The 22,147-nt window shown below is 40.1% G+C and overlaps 1 protein-coding gene across 1 annotated transcript in view; it reads left to right on the top strand.

Moving 5' to 3' along the window:
- LOC129826517 (uncharacterized) overlaps positions 1-22,147 on the top strand; it is a 32,878-nt gene that overhangs the window by 6,132 nt on the left and 4,599 nt on the right. The window contains exons 2-6 of the mRNA XM_055887338.1: positions 5,742-6,742; positions 11,067-11,118; positions 11,821-11,953; positions 19,869-20,023; positions 21,819-22,067. Coding sequence (XP_055743313.1) covers positions 5,742-6,742; positions 11,067-11,118; positions 11,821-11,953; positions 19,869-20,023; positions 21,819-22,067 — 1,590 coding nt within the window. The remainder of the gene's footprint in view (positions 1-5,741; positions 6,743-11,066; positions 11,119-11,820; positions 11,954-19,868; positions 20,024-21,818; positions 22,068-22,147) is intronic.

The raw sequence follows: 22,147 nt of genomic DNA, 5'->3' as shown, positions 1-22,147 counted from the left end.
ATTTTCTGGTCTGATGAAACCATGATTGAACTTTTTGGCCTGAATGCCAAGCGTTACATCTGGAGAAAACCTGGCACCATCCCTACGGTGAAGCATGGTGGTGGCAGCATCATGCTGTGGGGATGTTTTTCAGAGTCAGGGACTGGGAGACTAGTCAGGATCGAGGCAAAGATGAACGGAGCAAAGTACAGAGACATCCTCGATGACAACCTTCTCTAGAGCGCTCAGGACCTCAGACTGGGGCGAAGGTTCACCTTCCAACAGGACAACAACCCTAAGCACACAGCCAAGACAACGTAGGAGTGGCTTCGGGACAAGGCTCTGAATGTCCTTGAGTGGCCCAGCCAGAGCCCGGACTTGAACCCGATCAAACATCTCTGGAGAGACCTGAAAATAGCTGTTCAGCAACGCTCCCCATCCAACCTGGCAGAGCTTGAGAGGATCTTGAGAGGACCCAAATACAGGTGTGGCAAGCTTGTAGCATCATACCCAAGAAGACTCTAGGCTGTAATCACTGCCAAAGGTGCTTCAACAAAGTACTGAGTGAATGGTCTGAATACTTTTGAAATTTCGAAGAAATTATTGTTATTTTATTTAACCTTTATTTAACTAGGTAAGTCAGTTAATTAAGAACAAATTCTTATTTTCTTATGACGGCCTACCAAAAGGCAAAAAGCCTCCTGCGGAGACGGGGGCATGAGATTAAAATATAAAGATAAAAACAATATAAATATAGGACAAAACACTCATCACAACAAGAGAGACAACAAAACACTTCATAAAGAGAGACCTAGGACAACAACACAGCAAGGCAGCAACACATGGCAACACAACATTAGCAACCATTTTTTTTAAATACTGTTTTTGCTTTATCATTATGTGGTATTGTGTGTAGATTTGATGAGGGGAAAAAAACGATTTAATACGTTTTAGAATAATGCTGTGGAAAAAGTCAGTGTCTGAATACTTTCCGAAGTCACTGTATTGTATAAGTTGTGGGCTCGTGTATCAGTGCCTTTTCACAGCTGTGGACAGACAACACCGGGTGCAAGGATGTTGTGTCTTAGTATGGTGCTTCTATGACACACAGATTCAGTATTCTCCACTGTAGGAATAACCCTAAAGTCTATGCTCTAGATTTCTGTCTGTGTCTGACCTGACCAGCAACAGTGGCTAAATGATTGGACCGAGACAGACCGACAGACATACAGAGGAGCTGCTGAGCCCTGGGTTATATAACACTTCATCTGGGAGTTGGCATAGCTGAAGCGTCAGCCTGTGGAGCAGTGTCACTTTTCTACTCCAGTAAACAGCGCCTGGGAGGATCCCTGCCCCCTTGAGGGGCCCGTCTGGCTGTTTAGGAGCCAGTCAGGGGCTGTTTGTGCATGTGAGGGAAGGGAATGAGTGAGTGTGTGACAGCAATCGCTATGGGAAGTCGAGCCTCTGTTTCAAGGGTTTTAGCTGGGGGTTTCATCATACTAGTTGTATACTCACTAACCTGTTTCAATTCCTCAGTAAGCTCTTCAGTTGTTAGGGTGAGTTTGTTATGATTTAGAGATTGGAATTGTGTTCAAAATTCATATTCCTAAAAGCAAATCAATCATGGGATATTCTTTTAGGAGGCTTTGTATAAAGTTCAAACTATATTTCAGGTAATTTGCATTTCTGGAAATGTTGTTCTGACAAAGGATTCAAGTTGCTTAACAATATCAATATTATGGTCAACCTCGAACTAATCACAGGTTTGCATTTGACATTCCAATGCACAAGTCATTCTACATCATTATATGCTTGGTTTCTCTGCTTTTGTACAGGGATCGTCTAGTCAATCTCCTTGTGTGGCACAACTCGGTGCAATGACCGGCCAGCAGGGTCTTCTGTAAACTTTCTGCCTTCTCCTACTTATTAACATCACTTCATTAAAGTGTTATCTCCCATCCCACCATGAAGTGGTGCAACCAAACGGCACTGCTGCCCATTGTTCCCCATGAGAAAAGGCTTCCTTGAATAATGCCTGTGATGTATCAGAATCCTTCCCTGACAAAGTTCTCTCTCTTTCTATGTATCCCACACACTGTCAATAGAGAGAGCCTGGCTACATGAAAGTGGATTTGGACACTTATATTGGTCACAGAGACAGACAAACACACCCCTCCCTTCCCCCCCATGTTGTCAAGCTGTTCCCTTCATTCTATAGGGCACAAAACCACTACACTGCACAACACCGTAGAACAAAAACGGAAATTGGCTTACTTTCTGCAACCTCTCTGGGAATGGCATTTGACCAGTTCAAATGTCATCCGCGTAATTTATGTATTGTTGTGGCGCTCATGACATGAGTTCCTAGTAAGTCTAAGGCCATTTTGTCTTTTGCACCTTACTATGAAGTAATGTTTTCACACTAAACAGCAGAGAAAGCATTGAGAAAGAAAAGGCTACAACACTCTTAGAACTAGTTGGGCTTCAAAGTGTGCCTTGATTCTTGTAATTTATCACTGTTATATAAGCCTCTATCACTATAAAATTGTATTTACCACTGCATAAATTAGAATTTGTTTCTGTAATTATTTGATTTGGTGCCCAAACTTGACAATGAGTGTACTGTGTCCATAGCAATAAAACATTTACAACTTTAAGTTCATCTTAAAGAGCCAATGAACACCCCAATTGGCACGTGTGTTTTTCTGTTGCTCATTAGAAAAACAAGATTTCAAACTTGGAGGTGTGTTTTCTGATTCCGTGTTTGTCCCACATGAGACTCTGTAGACCCGGAAGCCTATTTCACTCCCTCGAAATCCCCAGAATGAATCTAAGATAACTCAAGAAATCTGTAATTTATTTAGACATTTTTTCTGAGGATGTTTTAGTTGTACAGTTTTCCATCTAACTAAGGTGTTTGGTGCAGTATTTCTCAAGTAAAAAAATGTGCAATGTGTTGTTTTATTGAAACAAAGTCAGAGCTGATTGGCAGGTCGGTCTCACTGTCTATGCTATTGGATAGAGAGAAATCACCGCAGCTGCTCACCCATGTTAGTGGGCAAATGTACAGTACCAGTCAAAAGTTTGGACACTACTACTCATTCAAGGGTTTTCATTGATTTTTACAATTTTCTACATACATTTGAGAACATAGCCCACTAGACAAATCATTACAAACAGTAGCCAGCCAAGTAGAACAGTTACACATGTCAGAAATACAGATCAAATTAATCCCTTACCTTCGATGATCTTCATATGGTTGCACTCAGCAGACATTAATTTACTCAATAAATGTTCCTTTTGTTCGATGTTTATATTCAAACCTCATGTTGTTTGTAGTCTAAATAATCAATAATATTTCAACCGGACAATAACGTCGTCAATTAAAGGTAAACAAGAAAAAAGGTAAACAAGAAACGCACTCTCTCGGTCGTGCGCATGAAAAAGCTCTGTGACACTTTAGGGTCCACTCATTCAGACTGCTCTCACTTCTTAATTTTTCAGAATACAAGCCTGAAACAATTTCTAAAGACTGTTGACATCTAGTGGAAGGCATAGAAACTGCAATTTGAGTCCTAAGTCAATGGATACTGTAATGGCATTGAATAGAAAACTACAAAACCCCCCCCAAAAAATACTTCCTGAATGGATCTTTCTCAGGTTTTCGCCTGCCAAATCAGTTCTGTTATACTCACAGACACTATTTTAACAGTTTTGGAAACTTTAGAGTGTTTTCTATCAAAATCTACCAGTTATAAGCATATCATATCTTCTGGACCCGAGAAGCAGGCAGTTTAATTTGGGCATGCATTTCATCCAAAATTCCAAATGCTGCCCCCTACCCTAGTGAAGTTAAACGAGGCACACCTGTTAATTGAAATTTATTCCAGGTGACTACTTCATGAACCTGGTTGAGAGAATGCCAAGAGTGTGCAAAGCTGTCATCAAGGCAAAGGGTGGCTACTTTGAAGAATCTCAAATATAAAATATATTTTGATTTGTTAAACACTTTTTTGGTTACTACATGATTCCATATGTGTTATTTCATAGTTTTGATGTCTTCACTATTATTTTACAATGTAGAAAATAGTATAAATAAAGAAAAACCCTTGAATGAATAGGTGTGTCCAAACTTTTGAGTGGTACTGTACATCCTCAAATCAAAAACTCAACCTTCCTTTACCCGTTGTGACGCATGGATGTTCCAAACTCCGTTTTAGACGGGACTGACTTTATGACAAATTATTCTATGTACACTTTATAGTCAATTTTGACACTAGAATAACTGTTTCTGACTCCTATCGATGCCACATAGGCCGTTTCCAAAAGGGATTTGTTGCTTTTTAAAGGCACTCCTTCTTTAGTTTCTTTAACAGACGCTGTTATTATAATTTGTCAATTGTATTTAATACAAACCAAAAACACATACTGGATTACTAGCACAACACATGATAAGTGGCTTGTCTCTTTCCCATGCATATAATATACATATTTTCCCATGGTTAGAAATAATAGCTGAGATTAATACGTTGTTACAATGTTTTGATCCAATGTTTTTAGTCCAATGTTGTTCACCAACATATTGCAAAATTGTTGAGTCATTAAGTGGCCAGGATAGGGAGGTCTAAAAACAGATTGATTACATATGCTGTTACGTGATGGTCAGGCGATCAGGACTGTCTCTCTGGCGTGATATCCGTAATAAAATGCATTCAATATTTTCGGTGCATTCATGTGCTTTGAAAATCCGTCTTTCATTAACTGTACAGAACACACACACACAGAGATATGTATGTCCTTACTGCCCTCCAGCTCTCTGTAAGGGACATTCTGACCTGGCTGTGAGGCTGCCAGCTGTATCAGCAATAGAGAGGCCTTTGAGTTGCAGAGTTGCAGTCAGAAGGACGGAGGGGGTTGCTGAGGCCAAACCTAGCAGCAGCCTCTCTCATACAGTGATGATTGAAAAGTACATCCAGATTTGGCTTCTTAAAATCTGAGAAATTTTTATCTTTGATAAATGCATGCATATGGAGAGATGAGATGGGCCATGGAGTGGCAATCAAAGCGTCTATCTGGCGTTGGTCGATGGCAGTGGTGGTGCTCCTTTTGCACACACACACCGCGTTTTAAATGTGTTCCCAGCCAGACTACTAGTGTTTCCTGGGGCATTGGCTGGTTTGTTACCTGTCTGGTGGTGGAGGCTGTGCTGGTTGAGCCCCGGCTAGGTCGTTGCTCGGTTCTCACAGTCCATAACCTGGGCTGAGAGGAAAGCTCATAAACACACCAGCCCTCCTACAAAGGTCTGGACCTGAGCTCTGGGCCCAGCAGCCCCAGCCACACATCTGCCGCTGCTTAGCCAGGCTGAGGTCCCCCTCCACCGTCCAACCCACACACCTGGGAAGCATTACAGCCAGCTCAGCGTGTTTTAAGAAACCCTCCCCAGGGTTACCCAAGCACAGGCATGCAAGGCACCGCCATGGCTTTGATATACTGACTGGCAGAAGAGGAGGGTTGAATAGTTCAGGTCTGGATGCAGTTCATTGTTTTTTAGGCAATGTGCAATTCAGCTCAACTGTATTATTTGTTTAAAAGGAAGCCTTATTTGTATTATATGTCCCTAGACGTTATCATCATCTTATTTTAATTTTATGTCTGCTGATTATACAGTAGGTATACAGTAGAGATGTCGATCATTAGAGATGCTAGCGTTTTTAGGTACACTCTTGTCCCCCTCACCAAGCCCATGTATGTGATTATTGCAGGTCTACTTTGATTGTGGAGCGAAGGTGGATGTTGTGGATGTCCAAGGCCTCATCCTGTCTCCTGGGTTTCCCTATAACTACTCCTCAGGGAGCCACTGTGTCTGGCAGTTCTTTGTGCCCGTCGGCCACCAGCTCATACTGGAGATATTTGACTTTGACGTGTTCGAGAGCCACGACCCCTCCGCCCAGTACACTGCCATCTCTAACTTGAAAGTGAAAGATGCTGAGGCTGACGATGGGGCAACGTTCCCGTCTGGTAGTCCTGTCACAGATGAAAACATGTCAATGCTGGCTAAAGACGTCCACGTAACTCAGGCTCAGGGGGGCAGAGCGATAGCCCCCCAGTCCTTCTTCCAACATGACAAGGTCAAGCAGGTGGTGGTGCAAGAGCAGTCCACCAAGATGGAGATCGCCAAAGTCTCCAACTCTGCTAAAAGGTCCACCTCTGACATTGCATCCCCACATCCCACCTCACACCTCCTACCCAGGGACCAGGCAGCGGTGAACTCAATCACCTCTCCTCTCCTCAGAGGCGACCCTGACCTGAACCTTACCCCTAACCCCAGAGCAGCAGCCCCAGACCTGGCTGTGGTTGTAGACAAGGCCACCACTCCGACCTCTCCGCCCTCCACGGACACGGAGTCAGTGAGCTCTGAGACCCAGGTGGTGGACGCTTGCCCCCACGACGTCCTCTACATCTCGGACCTCCTCACTTTCTCCTCGCGCTTCTGTGGCTCCAACCGGCCCTCCAGCAGCCAGCTGGTGTTTGGCTCTAGCCAGGAGATGGTAGAGGTCATCATGGAGTTGATCACCACCACCCACTGGGGCCGTGGCTTCGCCCTGCTCTTTCATTACCACAACCGGACAGAACCGGATGGAGATGACCCCAGGCACACCTACGCCCCTACCGGGGCCAGCAAGATGGAATCTCTGCTGGCTGCCATGAGCGGAGCAGCCTTCTTTGCCATGGTGCTCACCAGTGCTCTATGCATAATTTTCAGGTATGTAAAAGCATGCAGAGAGAGTTGCTGTGATATAATATCCATTTGTCACATACGTGTTGTGTTATCAGGGAGTCAGATCAACCTATTTATTTCGAACCAGTACCTCAGGGGTGACATGCAGAGAGAATTGTGCAAGTGTGACCGGTGTAGATTGCCTCTGTGTTGTGTTTTGATTGGCTTACATATACTGTACAGTGCATTTGGAAAGTACATTTTGTTACGTTACAGCTTTTTTCTAAAATTGATTAAATTAAAAAATATCCTCATCAATCTACTACACACAATACTCCATAATTACAAAGCGAAAAATATATATTTTTTTGAAAATGTATTAATAATAAAAAACTGAAATACTAAGTATTAAGACCCTTTGTTATGAGACTCGAAATTGAGCTCAGGTGCATCCTGTTTCTATTGATCATCCTCTACATGTTTCTACTTTATTGGAGTCCACCTGTGGTAAATTCAATTGATTTGACATGATTTGGAAAGGCACACACCTGTCTATATAAGGTCCCACAGTTGACAGTGAATGTCAGAGGAAAAACCAAGCTCCAGAGTTCCTCTGTGGAGATGGGAGAACCTTCCAGAAGAACAACCATCTCTGCAGCACTCCACCAATCAGGCCTTTATGGTAGAGTGGCCAGACGGAAGCCACTCCTCAGGAAAAGGCACATGAGAGCCTGCTTGGAGTTTTGCCAAAAGGCATCTAAAGGACTCTCAGACCATGAGAAACAAGATTCTTTGGTCCGATGAAACCAAGATTGAACTCTTTGGCTTGAATGCCAAGCGTCAAGTCTGAAAGAAACCTGGCACCATCCATACGGTGAAGCATGGTGGTGAAGCATGGTGGTGGCAGCATCATGCTGTGGGGATGTTTTTCAGCGGCGGGGACAGAGAGATCCTTGATGAAAACCTGCTCCAGAGCACTCAGGACCTCAGACTGGGGCAAAGGTTCACCTTCCAGCAGGACAACGACCCTAAGCACACAGCCAAGACAACACAGGAGTGGCTTCAGGACAAGTCTCTGAATGTCGTTGAGTGGCCCAGCCAAAGCCCGGACCTGAATCTGATCTAACATCTCTGGAGAGACCTCCAAGTTCGTGATATCCAATTGGTAGTTACAGTCTTGTCCCATCATTGCAACTCCTGTACGGACTCAAGAGAGGCTAAGGTCGAGTGTGGTCCCGTATGGCTCAGTTGGTAGAGCATGGCGCTTGCAACGCCAGGGTTGTGGGTTCAATTCCCACGGGGGGACCAGGATGAATATGTATGAACTTTCCAATTTGTAAGTCGCTCTGGATAAGAGCGTCTGCTAAATGACGTAAATGTATATGTCGAGAGCCGTGCGACCCCGCTAAGCCTCATTGCTTCTTGACACACTGCTCGCTTAACCCGAAAGCCAGCCGCACCAATGTGTCGGAGGAAACACATACAGCTGGCGACCGAAGTCAGTGTACATGCACCTGGCCGCCACAAGGAGTCGCAATGGGACAAGGATATCCCAGCCGGCCAAACCCTCCCCTAACCGGACGACGCTGGGCCAATTGTGCGCTGCCTCATGGGTCTCCCGGTCGCGGCCGCCCTATGGGACTCCCAATCATGGCCATTTGTGATACAGACCGGGATCGAACCTGGATCTGTAGTGACGCCTGTAGCACTGCGATGCAGTGCCTTAGATGGCTGTGCCACTCGAGAGGCCCCGACCAAAAATACAAACATTTATACATTTTAGAATAAGGCTGTAACGTAACAAAATGTGGGAAAAGTCAAGGGGTCTGAATACTTTCCGAATGCACTGTAACAATAATCTTGTTTCACATAACAGTACAATAACAAACGCAATGTACACTATAGCTTATAGGTCTAGACTAGCCAACTTTCTCAATGACAGCCAGGCGTTTCTCAATGACAGCCAGACATGCACTTGCGAACTGCTAACGGTAAAATGTTGTCAACATTTCTTAACAAACAAAAACACATGGCATACCTGACAATAACAGGAAAAACTTGCTGTGCTGCCCTTGTACGCCAACTCCTCTGCAAAGTACAAATTCACAACGACAGGGGACATGAATAGCCCAATGACGATATAGCCTACAGTAAAAAGTACAATAGATGGCTAACATGTACAGTATGCATAACGTATCTGATAAAAAGTTAATAAATGCATGAAAATCCCAATATACTGGTAGGAGACCACAATGTTACACTCTCAAGAACCATGTAAACTCATTATAAGTGGTTTAACATGTAGGATTGATTATGATTTTCATGACACAATTTTACTGTAACCTAGCTCTTCCACATGGGTACATTAGACAGGGATTACAAGAGGAGAAGGAATGTACAGTAATATCAGGCATGGAACTATTCAGATTTTGTGTTATTATACAATATGAAATTCAACATTTTTATTTTGTCATACACATTTTGTCATTGCTTTCCCTATTGACTCGTAGAGACATACAGTACTCAAGCATAAACATAAACAAGACAATGCACAATGGGAATGATTGTCTCTTCATGATCCCTGTAGTTCACCTGTGCAACATCTTCAGGTAAAGCAAGCCATGCAGAAAGAAATGAGTCATAAAGATACCTTTGTCAGACACGTTTTGTGTTATAAATATATTTCCCTGACAACCTGAGACATGCAGTTCTCAAGCATAAACATAAACTAGACCATGCACATTCTGCACAATGGCAAGAATTGTCCTTTTATCACCCTCCAAGGGAGATGGCACAACTGTTGGGTCTTTGATGTTGGCCAGTGTAACAAAGATTCCTCCCATGAATGAGATGGTAGCCGTGAATGGGATAGTCTGCCAGTCAGTCCTCCTCCTCCTCCACTAGTGTGCTGCTGCTGATGGCCTGCCTGTTGACTCAGCTGGAGGCCTTGGTTGGTCCCTGATGAGACCCAGTGAAAGGTTTGGGTGTAGCTGCCTTGATGTGCAGCATTCTCACCATTATACAGAGAGGGGGAGGGAGAGTGAGCGAGACACGGAGGGAGGGAGGGTGAGGGCCGTTCAAGGTGCAGCACCTGGCATCGATTCCAACTGACGAAGAGAAATGTAGCCATACAAAAGCCAGTGGGAGAATAAGGAAGGAAGACCAGAAGAGCAGAGATCCTCGTGCTGCTGTGCTGTGAGCCTTTGTCCTGCCGAGGTGCCATCGTGGTTGTTTAATAGAACAAGAACAACATACAGTATCAAAAGGTGTAATTTACAGGTTGTTCTCTCGGTCGATCCCATGGGGAGACAACAGTAGCACACGCTGCTAGTACCAGTTCTAGCAGGGTGTAATATTATCCATGCCAGGTGACTAAATGAGTATCGCCGTTGTACTCTACCGGCCTGATTCACATCTCTAGTTCCCTCCAGGAAGGTTTAAATACCCATACATATAAAACATCTATCTCTATGAAAATTCCCCTCAATCTAGTCAACTAAACTCAAAGGAAAAGCACTGTTTTTTTATTACTTGTGCAATTCAACATTTTTCTCAGCTTGAAAGCATTCTGTATTGAAAAAACAAACATACACACAATACTTTATGATATAATGTAGCAACATACTGTACATCTCTGTGAAATAGGTTACACAGTAGAAATGGGTTATTCTCAAAAACCTATGTGTGGCTGTTGAGCACAATAAGCCCATTTGTGTAGTTCTTACTTCTTGCTGCTAATGAAAGGGAAATTGAAAACACACTTCTAATAAAATGAAAGTCTAATTACCAGGAACAACAACACACGGATTAAACATTATCAGGAAGCCAAGAAGGGCATTTCCATCATGCGTAATATTTTTATATATATTTTATTTTACCTGGTAAGTTGACTCAATTCACATTCTCATTTACAGCAATGACTTCCACAGCCATGAATTGTTTAGAGAAATCCCTCATGCATTTTGGAGAGCAGTTAGTTGTATTAGTCGTGTCCTGGCGCCATGGTTTTTAATTGTACCAGAAATGGGTATACAAAAAGCATTTAGATCTTGGTTAATGAACAGAATCCCCTCAGCTGCTGGAGCTGCCCTTTAGAGAAACAACCTGGGGCTGTTTGTATGTAGTGATTTAGCTAGCTAGACTTTTTATGTTTTGAGGAAGAACCTCAGTGAAGTTCCCGTTTCTAATTGTGGGGGAATGTGTTCATTTTGTAAAACATTTTGGAGAAAAGTTGCCCTAAATAACAGTCAAGCTTTCACAAATAGCATGAAAGAGAATGTCGTCAAAAGTAAATAATGGTTTTCAAAGATATGTAAAACAGTCAAGAAATGCATAACTGCAATGTTGTGGCTCTTTTTTTGTTTTCCAGACCTAAACTATGTCCGAAAAGAGCCAGCTCCCGCTCATCCAACAACTCTGAGGTAAACGGAAAATGACCCCTGTGTGTGTGTGTGTGTGTGTGTGTGTGTGTGTGTGTGTGTGTGTGTGTGTGTGTGTGTGTGTGTGTGTGTGTGTGTGTGTGTGTGTGTATGTCCAGACATTCCTCTGTAGGCTAGCTACTGACTGGAATCAGGGAACATTTAATTCATATCCTCTAGACTACAGCCACTGGAACAAATGCAAATACCCTCCGCTGGCCTGGCGCTGTTGTTGTCCAACTTCTCCCACGCAGGGCAGGCAGCCTGAGGTAGACTGACTGGGGTCAGACTGACTGACTGACTGACTGACTGACTGACACACACACACACACACACACACACACACACACACACACACACACACACACACACACACACACACACACACACACACACACACACACACACACACACACACACACACACACACACACACACGTTACACTTCCCTATTACACTTCTATTTGGGATTGAACTTTAGTGTGCTTAAAAGGAAAGAAGCAAAACAGTCCTACAAGTTCTGGTCTCTTTTAGTATCTTATTGCCACAAGATCATAATACCCCATTGGTTATCAAAACATTTTATTAATGGATCAAAACAACTTTAGTTCATGTCTGTATTTCATAGTGCTGTGCAGCCCTACTCCCTTGGTGTATGTGCTCTGGTAGGCAGCTGTAATAGTACTTGCTGACTCTAAATTGTAGGTGCAGGAGAGAGTGCAGAACTCTGGAGCTGACGTCCGTGAGCTGCAGCTGGTGGCTACTAATCAGCCCAGCCTGGAGGTCCCTGGCACGGCAGAGAACGACAACAACCACTCCCTCAGCCTCACACACACAGGTGGGTATGTGCATGCACATGCGCGCGTACACACACACACACACACTCTATCTCCTCTCTCTCCCTCTAACACTCCCCTGTTTTTCCCTCTACTTGTGCTCCAGCCACCTAGCCTAGTGAATCCACTCGCTCCCCCTGCCCTGCTCCCCCTGCCCTGCTCCCCCTCCCTATCTCCATGATTGAGGGGTACCGCTGGGGTGTTTGGTCTGGTTCCGACCTGGCTGACAATGGCTTCATCTGCCCCTAAACCTAACTTACATGTTCAGCGTAATTGTGGCACTGTTATCTCATTCGGCTGTGAAACTATGACAGATAGTCGTAATATTTTGACATCATGCGTAATATTTTTATATATATATTATTTTACCTGGTAAGTTGACTCAAAACACATTCTCATTTACAGCAATGACTTCCACAGCCATGAATCGTTTAGTCCTCCAACACACAGTAATAGATCTGGTAGGATTCTCAACAATAATAGAACTGGTAGGATTCTAAACAATAATAGAACTGGTAGGATTCTAAACAATAATAGAAATAATAGAACTGTTAGGATTCTAAACAATAATATAACAGGTCGAATTCTAAACAATAATAGAGCTGGTAGGATTCTAAACAATAATAGAACTGGTAGGATTCTAAAGTAAGAGCTGGTAGATTTCTAAACAATAATAGAACTGGTAGGATTCTAAACAATAATAGAGTTGGTATGATTCTAAACAGTAATAGAGCTGGTAGGATTCTAAACAATAATAGAAATAATAGAACTGTTAGGATTCTAAACAATAATATAACAGGTCGAATTCTAAACAATAATAGAGCTGGTAGGATTCTAAACAATAATAGAACTGGTAGGATTCTAAAGTAAGAGCTGGTAGATTTCTAAACAATAATAGAACTGGTAGGATTCTAAACAATAATAGAGTTGGTATGATTCTAAACAGTAATAGAGCTGGTAGGATTCTAAACAATAATATTACTGGTAGGATTCTAAACAATAATATAAATAATATAACTGGTAGGATTCTAAACAGTAATAGAGCTGATAGGATTCTAAAAAGTAAAAGAGCTGGTAGGATTCTAAACAGTAATATAAATAATAGAGCTGGTAGGATTCTAAACAGTAATAGAGCTGGTAGGATTCTAAAAAGTAATAGAGCTGGTAGGATTCTAAACAGTAATAGAAATAATAGAACTGGTAGGATTCTAAACAGTAATAGAAATGGTAGGATTCTAAACAATAATAGAACTGGTAGGGTTCTAAACAATAATAGAGCTGGTAGGATTCTAAACAGTAATAGAAATAAAAGATCTGGTAGGATTCTAAACAGTAATAGAAATAATAGAACTGGTAGGATTCTAAACAGTAATAGAGCTGGTAGGATTCTAAACAATAATATAAATAATATAACTGGTAGGATTCTAAACAGTAATAGAGCTGGTAGGATTCTAAACAGTAATAGAGCTGGTAGGATTCTAAGCAATAATATAAATAATATAACTGGTAGGATTCTAAACAGTAATAGAGCTGGTAGGATTCTAAACAATAATATAAATAATATAACTGGTAGGATTCTAAACAGTAATAGAGCTGGTAGGGTTCAAAAAGTAGAAGAGCTGGTAGGATTCTAAACAATAATATAAATAATAGAGCTGGTAGGATTCTAAACAGTAATAGAGCTGGTAGGATTCTAAAAAGTAATAGAGCTGGTAGGATTCTAAACAGTAATAGAAATAATAGAACTGGTAGGATTCTAAACAGTAATAGAAATAATAGAGCTGGTAGGATTCTAAACAGTAATATAACTGGTAGGATTCTAAACAGTAATATAAATAATAGAACTGGTAGGATTCTAAACAGTAATAGAAGTAATAGAACTGGTTGGATTCTAAACAGTAATAGACATATTAGAACTGGTAGGATTCTAAACAATAATAAAACTAGAGCTGGTAGGATTCTAAACAGTAATAGAACTGGTAGGATTCTAAACAATAATTAAAACTGTTAGGATTCTAAACAGTAATAGAGCTGGTAGGATTCTAAACAGTAATAGAACTGGTAGGATTCTAAACAATAATGGAGCTGGTAGGATTCTAAACAGTAATAGATATAATAGAACTGGTAGGATTCTAAACAATAATATAAATAATAGAGCTGGTAGGATTCTAAACAATAATAGAACTGGTAGGATTCTAAACAATAATAGATATAATAGAACTGGTAGGATTCTAAACAATAATAGAGCTGGTAGGATTCTAAACAGTAATAGAACTGGTAGGATTCTAAACAATAATAGAACTGGTAGGATTCTAAACAATAATAGAAATAATAGAACTGTTAGGATTCTAAACAATAATATAACAGGTCGAATTCTAAACAATAATAGAGCTGGTAGGATTCTAAACAATAATAGAACTGGTAGCATTCTAAAGTAAGAGCTGGTAGATTTCTAAACAATAATAGAACTGGTAGGATTCTAAACAATAATAGAGTTGGTATGATTCTAAACAGTAATAGAGCTGGTAGGATTCTAAAAACTAATAGATCTGGTATGATTCTAAACAGTAATAGAGCTGGTAGGATTCTAAACAATAATATTACTGGTAGGATTCTAAACAATAATATAAATAATATAACTGGTAGGATTCTAAACAGTAATAGAGCTGGTAGGATTCTAAAAAGTAAAAGAGCTGGTAGGATTCTAAACAGTAATAGAAATAATAGAAATGGTAGGATTCTAAACAGTAATAGAAATGGTAGGATTCTAAACAATAATAGAACTGGTAGGGTTCTAAACAATAATAGAGCTGGTAGGATTCTAAACAGTAATAGAAATAAAAGATCTGGTAGGATTCTAAACAGTAATAGAAATAATAGAACTGGTAGGATTCTAAACAATAATATAAATAAAAGATCTGGTAGGATTCTAAACAGTAATAGATCTGGTAGGATTCTAAACAGTAATAGAGCTGGTAGGATTCTAAACAGTAATAGAGCTGGTAGGATTCTAAACAATAATATAAATAATATAACTGGTAGGATTCTAAACAGTAATAGAGCTGGTAGGATTCTAAACAGTAATAGAGCTGGTAGGATTCTAAACAATAATATAAATAATATAACTGGTAGGATTCTAAACAGTAATAGAGCTGGTAGGATTCTAAACAATAATATAAATAATATAACTGGTAGGATTCTAAACAGTAATAGAGCTGGTAGGGTTCAAAAAGTAAAAGAGCTGGTAGGATTCTAAACAATAATATAAATAATAGAGCTGGTAGGATTCTAAACAGTAATAGAGCTGGTAGGATTCTAAAAAGTAATAGAGCTGGTAGGATTCTAAACAGTAATAGAAATAATAGAACTGGTAGGATTCTAAACAGTAATAGAAATAATAGAGCTGGTAGGATTCTAAACAGTAATATAACTGGTAGGATTCTAAACAGTAATATAAATAATAGAACTGGTAGGATTCTAAACAGTAATAGAAGTAATAGAACTGGTTGGATTCTAAACAGTAATAGATATATTAGAACTGGTAGGATTCTAAACAATAATAAAACTAGAGCTGGTAGGATTCTAAACAGTAATAGAACTGGTAGGATTCTAAACAATAATTAAAACTGGTAGGATTCTAAACAGTAATAGAGCTGGTAGGATTCTAAACAGTAATAGAACTGGTGGGATTCTAAACAATAATGGAGCTGGTAGGATTCTAAACAGGAATAGATATAATAGAACTGGTAGGATTCTAAACAATAATATAAATAATAGAGCTGGTAGGATTCTAAACAATAATAGAACTGGTAGGATTCTAAACAATAATAGAGCTGGTAGGATTCTAAACAGTAATAGATATAATAGAACTGGTAGGATTCTAAACAATAATATAAATAATAGAGCTGGTAGGATTCTAAACAATAATAGAACTGGTAGGATTCTAAACAATAATAGATATAATAGAACTGGTAGGATTCTAAACAATAATAGAGCTGGTAGGATTCTAAACAGTAATAGAGCTGGTAGGATTCTAAAAAGTAATAGAGCTGGTAGGATTCTAAACAGTAATAGAAATAATAGAACTGGTAGGATTCTAAACAGTAATAGAAATAATAGAGCTGGTAGGATTCTAAACAGTAATATAACTGGTAGGATTCTAAACAGTAATATAAATAATAGAACTGGTAGGATTCTAAACAGTAATAGAAGTAATAGAACTGGTTGGATTCTAAACAGTAATAGACATATTAGAACTGGTAGGATTCTAAACAATAATAAAACTAGAGCTGGTAGGATTCTAAACAGTAATAGAACTGGTAGGATTCTAAACAATAATTAAAACTGTTAGGATTCTAAACAGTAATAGAGCTGGTAGGATTCTAAACAGTAATAGAACTGGTAGGATTCTAAACAATAATGGAGCTGGTAGGATTCTAAACAGTAATAGATATAATAGAACTGGTAGGATTCTAAACAATAATATAAATAATAGAGCTGGTAGGATTCTAAACAATAATAGATATAATAGAACTGGTAGGATTCTAAACAATAATAGAGCTGGTAGGATTCTAAACAGTAATAGAACTGGTAAGATTCTAAACAATAATAGAACTGGTAGGATTCTAAACAATAATAGAAATAATAGAACTGTTAGGATTCTAAACAATAATATAACAGGTCGAATTCTAAACAATAATAGAGCTGGTAGGATTCTAAACAATAATAGAACTGGTAGCATTCTAAAGTAAGAGCTGGTAGATTTCTAAACAATAATAGAACTGGTAGGATTCTAAACAATAATAGAGTTGGTATGATTCTAAACAGTAATAGAGCTGGTAGGATTCTAAACAATAATATAAATAATATTACTGGTATAATTCTAAACAGTAATAGAGCTGGTAGGATTCTAAAAACTAATAGATCTGGTATGATTCTAAACAGTAATAGAGCTGGTAGGATTCTAAACAATAATATTACTGGTAGGATTCTAAACAATAATATAAATAATATAACTGGTAGGATTCTAAACAGTAATAGAGCTGGTAGGATTCTAAAAAGTAAAAGAGCTGGTAGGATTCTAAACAGTAATAGAAATAATAGAAATGGTAGGATTCTAAACAGTAATAGAAATGGTAGGATTCTAAACAATAATAGAACTGGTAGGGTTCTAAACAATAATAGAGCTGGTAGGATTCTAAACAGTAATAGAAATAAAAGATCTGGTAGGATTCTAAACAGTAATAGAAATAATAGAACTGGTAGGATTCTAAACAATAATATAAATAAAAGATCTGGTAGGATTCTAAACAGTAATAGATCTGGTAGGATTCTAAACAGTAATAGAGCTGGTAGGATTCTAAACAGTAATAGAGCTGGTAGGATTCTAAACAATAATATAAATAATATAACTGGTAGGATTCTAAACAGTAATAGAGCTGGTAGGATTCTAAACAGTAATAGAGCTGGTAGGATTCTAAACAATAATATAAATAATATAACTGGTAGGATTCTAAACAGTAATAGAGCTGGTAGGATTCTAAACAATAATATAAATAATATAACTGGTAGGATTCTAAACAGTAATAGAGCTGGTAGGGTTCAAAAAGTAAAAGAGCTGGTAGGATTCTAAACAATAATATAAATAATAGAGCTGGTAGGATTCTAAACAGTAATAGAGCTGGTAGGATTCTAAAAAGTAATAGAGCTGGTAGGATTCTAAACAGTAATAGAAATAATAGAACTGGTAGGATTCTAAACAGTAATAGAAATAATAGAGCTGGTAGGATTCTAAACAGTAATATAACTGGTAGGATTCTAAACAGTAATATAAATAATAGAACTGGTAGGATTCTAAACAGTAATAGAAGTAATAGAACTGGTTGGATTCTAAACAGTAATAGATATATTAGAACTGGTAGGATTCTAAACAATAATAAAACTAGAGCTGGTAGGATTCTAAACAGTAATAGAACTGGTAGGATTCTAAACAATAATTAAAACTGGTAGGATTCTAAACAGTAATAGAGCTGGTAGGATTCTAAACAGTAATAGAACTGGTGGGATTCTAAACAATAATGGAGCTGGTAGGATTCTAAACAGTAATAGATATAATAGAACTGGTAGGATTCTAAACAATAATATAAATAATAGAGCTGGTAGGATTCTAAACAATAATAGAACTGGTAGGATTCTAAACAATAATAGAGCTGGTAGGATTCTAAACAGTAATAGATATAATAGAACTGGTAGGATTCTAAACAATAATATAAATAATAGAGCTGGTAGGATTCTAAACAATAATAGAACTGGTAGGATTCTAAACAATAATAGAGCTGGTAGGATTCTAAACAGTAATAGAACTGGTAGGATTCTAAACAATAATAGAGCTGGTAGGATTCTAGACAATAATATAAAAAATAGACTGGTAGGATTCTAAACAGTAATAGAAATAATAGAACTGGTAGGATTCTAAACAATAATAGAGCTGGTAGGATTCTAAACAGTAATAGAGCAGGTAGGTTTCCAAACAATAATATAAATAATATAACTGGTAGTATTCTAAACAGTAATAGAAATAATAGAAATGGTAGGATTCTAAACAGTAATATAAATAATAGAAATGGTAGGATTCTAAACAGTAATAGAAATAATAGAACTGGTAGGATTCTAAACAATAATATAAATAATAGAGCTGGTAGGATTCTAAACAATAGTAGAAATAATAGAGCTGGTAGGATTCTAAACAATAATAGAACTGGTAGGATTCTAAACAGTAATATAAATAATAGAACTGGTAGGATTCTAAACAGTAATAGAAATAATAGAAATGGTAGGATTCGAAACAGTAATATAAATAATAGAAATGGTAGGATTCTAAACAGTAATAGAAATAATAGAAATGGTAGGATTCTAAACAGTAATATAAATACTAGAGCTGGTAGGATTCTAAACAATAATAGAACTGGTAGGATTCTAAACGGTAATATAAATAATAGAACTGGTAGGATTCTAAACAGTAATAGAAATAATAGAAATGGTAGGATTCTAAACAGTAATAGAAATAATAGAAATGTAGGATTCTAAACAATAATATAACTGGCAGGATTCTAAACAATAATAGAGCTGGTAGGATGGTAAACAGTAATAGAGCGGGTAGTCTTCTAAACAATAATATAAATAATATAACTGGTAGGGTTCTACCACAAACTGAATGAGTAGACATATTTTCTCATGATCACGGCCATAGAATGGCTCTAAATTGGGAGGTGTGATTGGAGGTGGGAAGTGCAGCATTAGAAGTCTCAATGGAAAATGGCTTTAGTTTTGGAGTAACACTGGGTTTATCCCAGAACAATCCAAAGGCTCTCTCATTGTAGCTGAGTCCAGAGAGATTTACAGGTCATGACATTTAACCTGTATAACAGCGTGAGAGCATTAGGAACACCATGTTTCTCCTCACGCTGAGTTCAACCATGTCACCATGAGTTTTTTTTCTTTTTTTTTCTATTTTTAGCACCTTGCAATGTCACCCTTCTGTATTCTTTCAAGAATTCATTAAAAGAAGTATATTATTTTTGCATATCGGCCTCCTTGGGTTATTCCTTTTCATGGATTGAGTGCAAGCACCTTCGGAACTCACTGAGTTAACAGAAATATGAGTGGACAAGTACTGTGGCTACAGTGGGTACATGGTGTACTGGGTACACAGTGCAGTAATATACAGTAGCCTCTGGAGACCAAGCTGTAACATTCCATTTCAAGTGCTCTTTTAGGGAAAAGCAGTGGAAGTTAGCGTAAACTAAGGTGTGATGGTGCAATGCATCTGACTGTTGTGCCTTCAATGTAGCAATGTTTTAATTGTATCTGTCACAACTAAATTATTCAAAAACAACTATTACTTCCTTTCCTTCCCAGGTTCCCCGGTCAGTGTTGGTGGTGATATGTCTGAGCATGCTGGAGTGGACTTCTCATCCAATGGTCTCACGGAACTGGACTTGGGGACAGATGAGGTGTTTATCATTTCATCTGTGCCCAGTCCGAGCAGCAGACTGCTGTTCTCGGCCCATACGGTAAGGAGCGAGGCGAGGCAGGTAACCCTGGCTAGGACCAATCGAGGTGCCCTCCTCTAGGGGTGACGCCCAGGCAGTAGCAGAGAACTTCCTCTAGGGTGGCATGACACCCAGGCAGTAGCAGAGAACCTCCTCTAGGGGTGACATGCAGGCAGTAGCAGAGAACCTCCTCTAGGGGTGACACGCAGGCAGTAGCAGAGAACCTCCTCTAGGGGTGACACGCAGGCAGTAGCAGAGAACCTCCTCTAGGGGTGACACGCAGGCAGTAGCAGAGAACCTCCTCTAGGGGTGGCACGTAGGCTGTAGCAGAGAACCTCCTCTAGGGGTGACACGCAGGCAGTAGCAGAGAACCTCCTCTAGGGGTGACACGCAGGCAGTAGCAGAGAACCTCCTCTAGGGGTGACACGCAGGCAGTAGCAGAGAACCTCCTCTAGGGGTGGCACGTAGGCTGTAGCAGAGAACCTCCTCTAGGGGTGACACGCAGGCAGTAGCAGAAAACCTCCTCTAGGGGTGGCACGTAGGCTGTAGCAGAGAACCTCCTCTAGGGGTGACATGCAGGCAGTAGCAGAGAACTTCCTCTAGGGGTGACACGCAGGCAGTAGCAGAGAACCTCCTCTAGGGGTGACACGCAGGCAGTAGCAGAGAACCTCCTCTAGGGGTGACACGCAGGCAGTAGCAGAGAACCTCCTCTAGGGGTGACAAGCAGGCAGTAGCAGAGAACCTCCTCTAGGGGTGACACACAGGCAGTAGCAGAAAACCTCCTCTAGGGGTGGCACGTAGGCTGTAGCAGAGAACCTCCTCTAGGGTTGACACGCAGGCAGTAGCAGAAAACCTCCTCTAGGGGTGGCACGTAGGCTGTAGCAGAGAACCTCCTCTAGGGGTGACACGCAGGCAGTAGCAGAGAACCTCCTCTAGGGGTGACACGCAGGCAGTAGCAGAGAACCTCCTCTAGGGGTGACACGCAGGCAGTAGCAGAGAACCTCGTAAGGGTGGCATGATACCCAGGCAGTAGCAGATAACCTCTTCTAGGAATGGCATGACACCCAGGCAGTATCAGAGAACCTCCTCTAGGGGTGGCCTTCAGAGTAGGAGAGCAGATCTTGGATCAGGTCCCCCCCCCGTCCATATAATTTTATTAATTATAATCTTAAAGGCAACACTGATCCTATATCAGCACTCCTACTCTGAGAATCTTTGTGAGTATGGTTCTTGGAATCATAGAGGAAGGAATTACTGACTGCACCCACTACTAGGCAGCACTTTGTTGTTGTTTTGGATTACATGCCTGATTCAATGGTTTGCTTGTTGCCCTTTTTAGGTCAACTGTGATTTGAGGTGCAGGTCAGTGCTTGAATATAATGCAACCTCTGATACTATGCAGCTATTTTTATCCAGCTATCTTGTGAGTCTCTCTCTTCCTAGCCAATGTCTCATATACGCTCCGATGCCACTGGTGGTGAAAATTCCATTGACTGAGTGCTCAAGTCAATCAAATATGCATTGTATTCCCACAGTGGCTCATTTTCCAATGGTCAAATAAAATGATAAAATAATCACATGTAGGTGCTTCCAGTTTTCAGAAAAAGACGTTTTCTGCCATGGCAGCAGTTTGTAAAAAAATGCACTGTGTAAACATTACTACAGCGGGTTCACTGGGTTTAAGCGTTTAACCTCTTTCAGATACTTTTCCATTGAAGAACTCTGTTTGTTTACTACTCCCCATGAACACAGACACTGCATGGTGGGTTTGATTGAATTATATTTGACTAGTTTTTTTGTGTCTCCCTCCTATCAGCAGCGGGAGAGGTTTTTGAGGCACAGTGACACCGGCCCTGGCCCTGTAAGTGACTGGCCCTCTCCAGACCCGGCTGCCTCACCCACAGAGACCCGTGCTGCCCAGGATGGCAGTGCCAGCTGTGCCCGACCCCGGCCGCGGGCCTGGAGCGTCCGCACCTTCCAGGACTTCCTCCCTCCACTGCCCCAGTTACACAAGAAGTGGTGCAGTTGGAACTCCACCAGTCCCTTCACTAAGCTGGTGGACAGCGTTAGTAGCTTGGTCATTCAGCAGTGCTGTTGAATAATAGTCACACCATCATAAACTGTATATCTTTACATTTTTGTTAT

Source organism: Salvelinus fontinalis, chromosome 28 (assembly GCF_029448725.1).
Source record: "Salvelinus fontinalis isolate EN_2023a chromosome 28, ASM2944872v1, whole genome shotgun sequence".
Lineage (NCBI taxonomy): Eukaryota > Metazoa > Chordata > Actinopteri > Salmoniformes > Salmonidae > Salvelinus > Salvelinus fontinalis.
The sequence above is the reverse complement of the archived record's forward strand: the minus strand, read 5'-3'. Positions and strand labels throughout refer to the sequence as shown.